Below are 11,552 nucleotides of genomic sequence, written 5' to 3' on the forward strand. Positions count from 1 at the left end.
CAATGTCTAAGAGGCAGTGTTTCCAAATTAAAGGCTGTGACAGAAGTACAGCTTCATCCACTTGGGAATTACCTACACACTAGCCTTTACTAGAAGTAGTGCTAGTGTCAGTCAGCGATATCACTTATCTGACTGCAATTACTCATTTGCCTAAGTGCTTGTAGTATCAAAGTTTTAATTTTAATTAAAGATTTATTTTGTCTTCAGCAATTTTTTTATCCAAGGGCAATATTCGTTTAATAGAAGCTTTTAACAGAAAACCAGAATTGATAACTTAGTTCATTATAAGTGAACTTTAATCTGAAGATCCATGCAGCTGCATCTTTAACAGTTTCCAGTCTCTTATGTCAATTAAAAAAAAAGAAATTTTAATTGCTTCACGTCCACACCCATTTTCATGCTATTTTCAAATCTGTATGAATGCAAACTGAAATGATGTAAACATATCCTAAGTCTCAAGCATAAAAATCCTCATATTGTTTCATGTTATATTTATATGATCAATACACACCTGGGGTAAGATGCCCGTCAGCAGCAAGCAACTGATAGAAAATCATGTACATGAAGGACGTTACGTACAAAATACACACCGTGCAAAATCAGTTCACTGTAAACTTGCAATTCTACTTTATCTAAAGCATTTGCTTCCATTTATCAGTCCAAACTTCCTCTTCGTGCTAGGTTTCATTTTTATCAGTTACCGCACTGTCTTAAAAAGGTCTTGCAAAAACCTTCTCTAATGGCAAATAGAGATGTAATATATTAGAATTTCCCACCCTACATAACCTAAAAATACCTACAAGTGTCAAAAAGCACAAAATAAAAGCAACCTAAATACACTATCTAATAAAACCTTACAAACAAAACTTTTCATTAAATCCAAACTTATAATACCGATTTTCAGTGAGAACACTTGTTATAACATGTTTTAATGCATTCTACTTTGCAAGCTGCCAGAAAAAAAAACACCATATATGACAGCCATCAGTCCTACTTCTGAATGCAGCAAGAAGAAACAAACCTCAAACTGCTATTTTACGCTCCTGAGAAACATTACCACAAACTTCTTGGTGGCCCTCTCATAAGGATAATTGGAGAACTTCCAGTAAATGCGTTCATATTTATTCCCAACAAGTGAGTCGAGGTAAGACACAGTTAATTTTTAACTCAATGTTCACATTAGCTAGTTTGGATTAGACTTATTTTCTAAGCAATGGAAACATACTAAGGACAAGAAAAAATCCTACTTCTCATCACCTTGAAAGTAAAGTCCATTTTCTAGCTTTTCCCTAAGAAAAAAGTCTGTTTGTGCTCAGTGACAAAGAAATAAGAATTCAGAAATTTCCATACAAACCAAAAATGAAATATACATCATAACTTGGTTTAGATCTAGAAGAAGTGGCAGAGATTACATGATTATGCATATAATACCCAGTAGCTCAGAAAGATTACCTGGTTTAATTATGGCATCATCTGTTACATTAAATGTTGTAACTTTCTGCTTCCGTGGTACTCCAGCTTCTTTAAAAATTTCCATTGCAGACTCCGATTTCTGTAACAAAGAGCAGACATAAAGAAGTAATCTTAAAATACCTAAGGATCAACCTTGTACAGAAAGTGATTACAGACTGTCAACACCACTCAGACAAACAGTTATATCATACTACACTTTTATCCTGAGACTAGCATTTTAACTCTCTCTAAAATTAATTTAAAACTCCTGTGTCTGCATTTTATTTTCTGTCAACTAGTTACCCTACAGCTACATCATATAAACAAGAGATACATGAAGATTTCTAAGGTCAGAAAAGGGGAACCAATCATTTAGAGTGTACATAAAATATATTACTGCTTTTTCATGACTTTCAAAGAGTTCTGTAGTAATTGAAAAGTGTTTTGTTTTTTTTCAAAGCTTCTAATGACTTAGTTCCACATCACCACATAGTTTATTTGATTTAAGTAACAAAATCATAGAAATTAAGCCTGGTCTTGAAGAAATGCTAAACTTCCCACAGAAGAGAACCTAGAGTCTCTGGACAAAAAAGGAAAAATTAAGAACAGGAAGTTTATGATTCGTGTATTTTTTAAGATATACCAAGTACAAGCAGTGTCAAAGCACTGCTGACTTACTAAAGAAGGGCTCTTCTTTTTAGAGTTGTCTGGAAAAGTTGAAAGTACTTTAAATTGTTCTCAGCTGTTTTAAACAAGACAACTCACAGAACAGCTGACCACTGAGATGATACCAAACAATGGAAACAGTGACGCAGGAAAGCTGTGGCAATAGGTAAAAAGCAATGCAGCCGATTTTTCTTCAAATGAATTCTCCTAGAAAGCAATTTAAGCATCTGACAATACTGTCACACTCGGCTAGTCGCATCTCTGAGGTTCAATTCTCCAAAGTTCTGTGCAGTTCTCTCTCTCAAAAATAATTTTGTGTATTTTAAGACAAAATAATGTGAATAACTTTAAAACTGTTACTTAGTTTATTTTGAAAATCTGCATGTTGCTGTTCCTTTTGTTTTTAAAAATCTGTTAAGTAGTGTTAGGAGAAAAGAGGAAGTGTTGTGAAGAATGAGAGAGCAAGATAATGAGGATCTCTGACTTAAGACAAACCCTAGAAATTTTAACCTTACAAATCTGTCCTGTTTTGAGGAGAAAGTGTGGATAGAAAGTTTTTGAGAGTTAACAGGATTTTTTGAGTGATTTGTAAACTTGAGTTCAGAGTACAGAATACTTCAAATACCCTTAAAAAAAAAAATAAAAAAATCAACTAAATACAGATCTTCCCGAAGACCACAAAAATTTGAGGCATCAATGGAGGACGACTGTATTAAACTGTAGTACCATATGTAGGAATTAAAAGTAAAGAAATCTCCTTCCTACTAAATGCCTGCATATCAATCCTTTGTTTCCACTGTTATGTAAAACTACCACCTTAGATGACAGCAAGGGGAGCCCTGTGCTCAGCATGGATGCCTGGAAAGAGCTACCACAGTTGAAAAAAAATACAGTGGAGTCAAAGGATAAAAATCACATCCATCTCAAGAGTCCTACTATAGCCTTGCACTGTTCTATTTCTGCAAGTTTTTCTCAAGCAGTTCAGGTCACAGAGATGTATTTCTACAAAAAATACACTGCAGTCTTTACGAAGCCTTCCTAAAAAGCAATACTGAAGAGAACATTGAGTGAATTCTCAGATATTCTTAGTTTTAAAAAGACCAGCAATATCTTCCAGTATTATACGAAAATTATCCATATGCCCTCACTTAAGAGAAGCATATACAAGTACTTTTTAAAAAAAACTGTTAGAACACTGACAGAATTGTACTTTTGAGAATAATTTTGCATTAAAAAATAATGAAAAATCTGTTCACTTGTGATAGACTGACAAACATCAAGCTAAGAAGGGGGGGAAAAAAAAAAACTTGTTAAAAATGCAATACCCTTTATCATTTTTAAGCAATTTGACACTCAAAAGAAATACACATAACTCTTTGTTAGTAAAATTACTGAGGGAATCATTAGACTGAATTCATTAAAAATCAGTAGCTGTGAGGAATCTGAGGAAGACAGATGTTCCTATGAGGAATTAACAGAAGATAGACTGTTTATGCTAATACAATACAGTATCATTCAGCTTTCTTTTAATTCTCACATTCAGACAGTTCAGAGAGAAAAAGAAACACACAAAACTACTGGTAAGCATAGGAGAGCCATGATTCAAACCTGCAGCTAAACCACAGAAAGACATTGTCTGTTAGTACTTTAGCACAATTGTTCAGAATCTGTGTGCCAAATTTTTAGAAATTATGTAGCTTATGGAATGATAATAATAACAACAGTACAGAGCTCAGTCGCAGGCCAGGTCCTCACCGCACCTTTGTCTAAGGATATTTAATCAATTTCTTTATTAAAATAAGTTTATGTTCAACCAAATTAATAGGACCTAACTTGGTAAACGTTATGTCCAAAAGAATCATTAACATAACTACTAAAAAATCCTTGAGTTGCCTTTTTAGGTAGTTCTGCTTTGAAGAAATTTTCTTGGTTCACAAGAGCTAATTAAATAGAAGTTTTCTGCATTCCTCCTTACTTGCTGGGCATTTTTACTCTGACAATGTATTGCTAACATCACCTTTATGAAAAGACAATTGTAAGGAGTATAATATGCATAATGCAACTAGAAAATTATTATTCACATGATTCTTGCATGTCTTAAACCAAGGTAACAGGAAAGAAAAAACACATCTCCAGGAAAAATGTCACACCTGGAAAGTGGAAATAGACTAAAGTGACAGGATAGATACCCAAAAAGTAGTAGTAGTGATGGTGAAACACAGCCTAAACCCACTGAATAAACAAAAGATACCTTAAAATACAAGCCTATTCAAAATAAGTAGATTATACTACAAAAGCCAACAGATTCATCAAATTAAAATAGCTCCTTCTTTCCTCACTTCCACTAAAGCAAAAACAAGTATACAGATTCATTTCAAGACTCTGGGACAACCTTCTGTTTGAAAAAGGGAAATGTAAGTCCTCAAAAAGCCACAATCACTGAGATAATCTGCTTCATAATTAAGTCCTATTTTTTTTTCCACTTGCCTAAAACAAACAAATGAGTGTCAGGATACTGCAAGAAGTGACAAGTGGTATTTGATACAAATAAAGGATCATAGAAACCGCAATCCTTTGAGGGAAAGCTTCGCTCCTGCCTTGATTTATAATTCAATTTTCTTTCTCAGGAATGAGGGCTCTGCTAGGCAACCTTAGCCATTGAAAGTGGCTGGGAATTCCACATCAGGCATTTGGGGTGTCTAAATAAGTGAGTGGTTTTGATATCACTCTTGATGAGCTATAATCATGAAGCCATCTTCCTGAAAATATAAGTCTTAAACTTATTCATCAGTAAAACTATATGAAAATTAAACAATCTCAACAGACCTGCGGAAAAATTGCAATTAAAGCTCAGAAAAGAGTATGAAAGAGTAAGCTAGAGAGCAAAGTCTTCTAAACAACCGATGAAGCTGGATAAGTTTACAAGAGGCCATGAATGTGTGTATCTTACAGCCCTCGTCTCGTATTGCACGTCCACAGACATGGCGAACACATGTGTTTGTACATTGCTAATGGCCCTTCAGACCCTTTCATCATCATGGGACGCTGCCCTTCAAAGCAACTTCCTAAGTCCACAGCTTTCCTAGAGAATTATAGGTAAAACTATTCTTTTAACCAAGAATCAACAAGAGCATTAGGAAATAAGAAAGGGTGCACGTGAGAAAAGATGAGTTCCAAAGCACGCATGTCTGTCAATTCATCTCTTAGAGAAGTATACCTGCGCTACTTTTACACTGCAATCACAACAGAAACAACTATTCTAACAAAAACACCAAAAGTGGTTCACTTACGAAAAAAGGAGATGCATTTTTGCCTCCAACAAGTAGCTTAGATGTTTTTCCACCCGACTCTTCCTTTGAAATGTATCTTAAAACATGGCAATCTTGCACCTTAAGAAAAATAGCATTTATTTGAGTATAAGTAGATGTGTTCGCTTTGAGACCATAGTAAGAGATTATCAAAACAAGTGAAACAAAGTCAGTCTCCGTTTTCATTTGTATCTACGTAACAGGTGACACAGCCTACAAGTTGTACAAGGAGCCCTTTGTAGGGCTACAAAGGTTCAGTAACCAAGGTGAAACTAATCCCAAAGTGCCTGCAGGTGGCAAAAAAATAAAGAAAAAAAAAAAAAAGTGAAGTGGGGTAGTTAACTCCAGCTTTGTGTTGCCTCCCGCCTCCCATCTCCCCTCACCTATGCAATACTACACACAGTTCTGCAGCACTTGAATAACTGGGGCAGAAGGCAGACTGCTCCTAGAAAGTTTAGGATATAAACAGAGAACAGGCACAGTGTACTATGCAGGGCTGAAATAAATCTTTCCTTTCTTTAGGGATTTCCTACTCTGTATAAGTGCTAGTTTTACTTTTGCCTGAAACTTCTGGTTAATGATCTGAATACAGTATAGGAGATGAAATTAATTATGATTTATTTCACCTTAAGTAGTGTGACAGCATGTTTTTTTCCTGACTTGGTCCATATTGGCATCATTCCCAGTTTTACTGCAACAACACCAACTCTGATGGAATCTGTAGATCGAAACAGAACATGGATGCAACTCCACACTTGAGTATTGAAAAGAGCCCATGTCATAACTTGCGAAGTCCCATTAACTCAGACCTTTCTAAGGACTTGAGGAAGGAGGGGAAACATCGCTACCTCCCTGCAGGTAGGCTGGGAATAACCTATTCACTGTTTTTAATTCCATTAGCAGTAAAGTTCTATTTGTTCCAGTTGTGTTTGTTAAACATGCAAAACAGTTCCCCATTAAGTTCAGAACAACCAACGCTTCAGACTTCTTTTTTTAGAAAATACTAGAGCCTAATACTAATTAATAGATTAGTAATACTAATTCACTAGAGCCAAACTAACTATGGAAAAGTTTACTGTAGTAGGTTCCTCCCACCCTGACCCCTGTGTATTTTTGTCACTGTAACTGTACTGCCAAGGCAAACTGTCAAGTCTGGCTTTGACAGTCCATGGCATGAAAAACAGATGAAGAATAAATGCTTTAAAGTTTGAAAAATGCTCTTTGTTCCAGTTTCCACTGTCATACCTACAGATCTTGTCATGGATTTGCAGACTCTGTTGTTTGCTGTCAAATTATGTGACCTTTCTGAAGGCTCAAAAACTTTATATTGTGTTCTAGTCAGTAAGACATTAGGACAATAGGAAAAGGTTCTTCAGTGAGAGGGTGGTCAGTCACTGAACAGGCTCCCCAGGGAAGCGGTCACGGCACCAAGCCTGTCAGAGTTCAAGGAGTGTCTAGACAATGCTCTTAGTCATACGGTTTAATTTTAGGTAGAACTGTGAAGAGCAGGGAGCTGGATTCACTGATCCTTATGGGCCCCTTCCAACTTGAGATATTCTATGAATCACTGAATGGAAGTGGGATGTATTATATACTACAGTTTTTCTTCAGAGTCTAGCAATATTTACACGAACATTTTCAAGTTCATATGCTTTATATTCTAGGGAGTCTTTTTTGATTAATTCATGGTTTATTATCTTGTTATTGTGCAGCTCAGCTGGGACTGGCCAAGAGCTGATTTGGAGTAAAACCTAACTTCTTAAAACATTCCTAACATCTTGTAATATTTTAAATGCTTTTTAGGGAACTGATGTATTACATTTACTTATTTACTAGGAGATGTGTTGGATGATTGAGATAAAAGCAAAAAGGAAAGTACTTTACAAGACACAATTCTGATGTTACTGAATGCAGCAACACAACAACAGTAATTCCAGCATGAGTTTGGTACTTCAGAAGAGATATTTCTCACCTGGTTTCCACTCATTCAGTGGCCATGGCTCATCTTTCAGAGGGCACAGTTTGCTGGCTGTCTGAGCTTTGTACTCCTCCGCGGTTATCTTCTTGAGGAACTGGACATTCTCTTCAGAAAGATGCTCATCCCACCACGTTGTACTGTTAACATGCCTGACTACGAAGCCCAGCTGCCCCCTTTCCAGTGGTGGGAAAAAGTTTTAAGTGTCTTATCAGTTCAAATAATGTCTCATAACACATATGTTCATAATGCAATAGATACTACATATTTATATCATTACATTATACAGTCATAAAGATCAAAATTATACTAGCAAGCTATTCAACCACCATCATTCAAACTGGCTACCCCTGACCAACAGCACCTAATTATTTGTCATGCTCTCATATAACTTCTAAAGTATTCTAAAATACATCAAGGTGGGGCAAGCAACAACGAATAAAACAACCATTCCTTCTATGATAAAAAAAGCTAGATCCGTGAACAAAGAGATAGCAGTGGGTGTTGTTTACTTTAACTTTAGCAAGGCTTTCAACACTATCTCCTGTGGCATCCTTCTATCCAAGCTGGGATGTTATGGCACAGATGCAAGGGCTATCAGATGGGCAAAAACCTGGCTGGATCATTAGGCTGAAACAGTCATGGTTAATGGTTCACACTCTACCAGAAGGCCAGTTACAATCAGAGATCACCAAGAGTCTATTCAGGGCCTTGCCCTGCTTAATATCTTTATCACCAACCTGTAAGAGGGGATGAGTACACCCTTAAGTTTGCCAATAAAACTGAACTGAACAGAGCAACTGATAATGCTCAAGGTTGTCCCTCTGCTAGTCAGGACAGGCCAACAAGGAACCTGATGAAATTCATAAAGGAGAGATGCAAAGTCCCACACCTGGGATGGAATAACCTCTTGCAAGGGTAGAGGCCATGACTTCAGCAGAGCTGCTCCCCAGCCAGGCAAAAGACCTGCGAGTCCTGTGGGGAGCAAAAAGGCAAAAAAGAAGCCAGCAGGCAATGAAGGCAGCAATGAAGACTGACAGCAGCCTGGGCTGTATCAACAGAAGCACGGTCTGGAGATCAAGGGAAACTGTCATCACCTTTTCTCCAGCACTCAAAGTACACCATATCTGCAATACTAAATTCAATTTTGAGTCCTCAGAACAATAGGGATGTTTATAGATGCGCGAGTACAGCAGTGGTACATAAAAATACAGGAGCTGGAGCACTTGACCTGTGAGGAGGATTGAGGTAACCGGGCTTGTATAGTCTGGAGAAGAGGAGGCTGAGGGGGGACCTCACAGCACCTTTCCAATACCTATGAAAAAGTTACTGACCAGACAGAGCCAGGCCATGTTTACTGAGATGCATGCCAGGAGAATGAAAAGAATTGGTATAAACTGAAAAAGGAGGTTCTGATTTGACATAAGGAAAAAATGTTCAGCCCGTGGACAGTTACATACTGCAACAGGGCCCCAGAGACCCTGTACAGCCTCTGTCCTTGGAGACTTTCAAGGCGCAACCAGACAAAGCCCTGAACAAGCTGGTCTGACCTCAGAGCTGGCCAGACTGGAAACCTCCTGAGCTCCCTTCCAGCCCCAACAACTCTCTGATTTTACATTCACTGCTAAACAGCTCACTGTACTGCCATAATTTTTGTGAGGGCTAAGAAAAGCTTGAACGCGCCTCAATCCTCTGCAAGTACAACGAAACGGAGTATTTAACCATACAATTAACGAATGCACGTGGCTAATTGTAACAGCTGGCCAAGGTGACTCAAAACACAGTAGGCCAAGTCACTCCACTATGGAGCAAAGGTGCTTTGGTTGCAAATGAGCATCTCCCGCCACAGCTCCCGCGCAGGCCGGGGCTATCACTGAGGCTTGAGTGCCCCAGAAGTAAACCGCGGCCCTACCTACCACCTCCGCACATGCAAACTTCCCGGGGCGCTGCCAACAGGCTGCACCCAGACGCCTCTCTAAACGGTGGAGACCGGAAGCGCCCCGAGGGGAAGGGGCCGCCGAGGCGTCCATCACTCCGGAGCTGCGACAGGGGCCGGGTCCCCCTCTGTCCCCGCTCTTCCCACCCCTCCTCGCCGCAGCCCCTTCCTCCCCTCCCCCCCCTCCCCAGCCCAGCCCTTCCGCTACCTGTGGCCGGGAGCCCCCGCCGCCGCCCCGAGCGGCCTCCCCGGTGCCGCCGCCCACAGCCGGCGCCCCAGCCGGCCCAGCAGCCCCCAGCCCGCCATGCCGCGACCGTTGGCGGAGCCGCCGGCGGCTTCCGGCGCAGCCTGGTCCGACGCTGAAAACCTTCCGTGCTGCCTCGGAAAGAAGGTTCCGGCCGGCGCTGCCGGCGGCGGGAGGGGTTTTACTCAAGAGTTAACATAAAAAGTCCCGAACCAACCCAAGGACGTGGTCGTGCGTCAGCCTTCACCCTCCCCCCCCCCCCCCCCCATCGCTGGCCCCAGGGAGACGGGTTGCTCCCCCGTGGGGAGGGGATCTGCCCCGCGGCACTGCCTAGGGTTTAACCCGGGCCCTGGCTGGCGGCCGGTTGGGCGCCTGTGTGCCCGGGGAGCGAGTGCTGCTCGCACGAAGGTCCCCCGGGTCAGGGCTGAACCACCCATGGCTGATGGGGCTTCTCTTGGGGGGGGCGCGGAAGACCTCACCAAGGGAGGCGATGGGAGAGGATATGCAGAAATCGCCATGGGCACTCGTTGCCCTCGGCCCTGCCAGCACTGCCATGGCTCCCCTGCCTCCATTCCAGCCATGAGCCAGCAGACTCCAACAAATAAGGGTCAATGAGGGAAAGTGTCAGCGGTGGGTGAAGTTTATCGCTGTCAAGCACCACTTGGGCACACGAGGTTGAAGAACCCTCACATGGATTCAAAACCTTCCCCCACCACGCAGGCATTGAGTGGATCCCTGGGGGGTTTGGGCAGAACTCTCCCGGCATTATCAAATGGCTGCAGGGTGCAGGGCTTCAGGCGCACCTTGTGAGTAGGTAGGCCGCGTAAGGGTGGGAGGACAACGTTGTAGTTAGCGATGTTACTGGTAAAAGTTAACGGAGGTGGACCAGGCAGAGGATTTCTGGGCAGCTTGGCGCAGGGCTGGTACCTCTGCCTCTCTGGCTTCAGTGAGATCCAGCTTTCATCTGTGTTCAGAATTAATTCAGCCTTTTTTCTAAATAGGGTACCAGCACTAGGTAGGACAGTGAACGGATATGATCCCAAGACTCCCTTTTGGTTTTAACAGAAATACCTTTTTTTAAAGATACATGACCATTCAGTGTGGCCAGCTGTAGTCCGTCATTGCTTCTCCTCTTTACCCTGCCTCTCTGTTTTCTTTCCCACTGTGGGGTGTGTGTGTCTAGCATTCGAGGCTTGTGGCCAGCTATCCAGATCCAAGAGAGGCCGTAGGCACCTCAGAGTGGGTAACAGCAGAATTTGGGCATTTGCACCCAAAACTGTGATCCAGAAAACTACCAACATCTTTCACACACACAGTCTCCTGTATTTTCTCTGTGGCAAATGGCACTTCCTCTAAATAAAGGGAGAAAACCCAATCTGCAAAATGTAACCTTATTTTAGGAGTCCTCATCCTTCCCATTCCAAAAAACGTGATTGTAGGTATACCAATGTTTGTGCCTGAAATGTCCTTGCTGCTTAGGAGTAAAGGCAGTTTGTCTAGTACCTCTTTCCCTCTGGAAAGGTTGGAGATAAGTTTAGATTTACATAGCAGGTGTGACTGCAAGACCCGTAATCCCAACTGAGAAAGGTCAATCTGAATAACCAGTTGGGTTCTTCCAGGGAGTAAGCTGTGTCCTGTTCGTGCAGCCAGAGAGCTACGCTAAAGGAGGCAGCAGTGTTTAATTCAGCAGGAAGAATCTTACTGCAATACCATGAGGCTCAATAAGCCACACGCCCTTCCATCACAGTATTTGGTGTGCGAGTAAACCGAAGGGATGTAGCTGAGTGTTGCAGACCTGCAGGGCTCTGCCATGCAAACCTGCTCAGAGCCAGGGCCTTCCACCCGTGCATTTTGGAATATCACCTCTGCAATCTGCAGCAAGCTTTGGCTTGGACCACTGTTCTCCATTGCACTCAGCCGGCCTCTAACGAATCGAACTGTAAACTTTTGGCTGTCATCAGTTGTGTACCT

General features: G+C 41.4%; 1 protein-coding gene across 1 annotated transcript in view; it reads right to left on the reverse strand.

Moving 5' to 3' along the window:
* The window catches only part of MRPL3 (mitochondrial ribosomal protein L3), a 32,163-nt gene extending 22,502 nt beyond the window's left edge, over window positions 1-9,661 (reverse strand). Inside the window, exons 1-5 of the mRNA XM_082499027.1 lie at window positions 9,546-9,661; window positions 7,399-7,577; window positions 6,053-6,144; window positions 5,409-5,507; window positions 1,453-1,552 (exon numbers count right to left, since the gene is read on the reverse strand). Of these exons, the coding sequence (XP_082355153.1) occupies window positions 1,453-1,552; window positions 5,409-5,507; window positions 6,053-6,144; window positions 7,399-7,577; window positions 9,546-9,643 (568 nt within the window). The 5' untranslated portion in view covers window positions 9,644-9,661. The remainder of the gene's footprint in view (window positions 1-1,452; window positions 1,553-5,408; window positions 5,508-6,052; window positions 6,145-7,398; window positions 7,578-9,545) is intronic.
* Window positions 9,662-11,552: the final 1,891 nt, after the last annotated feature.

This window comes from Vanellus vanellus, assembly GCF_965231255.1.
Source record: "Vanellus vanellus genome assembly, chromosome: 2".
NCBI lineage: Eukaryota > Metazoa > Chordata > Aves > Charadriiformes > Charadriidae > Vanellus > Vanellus vanellus.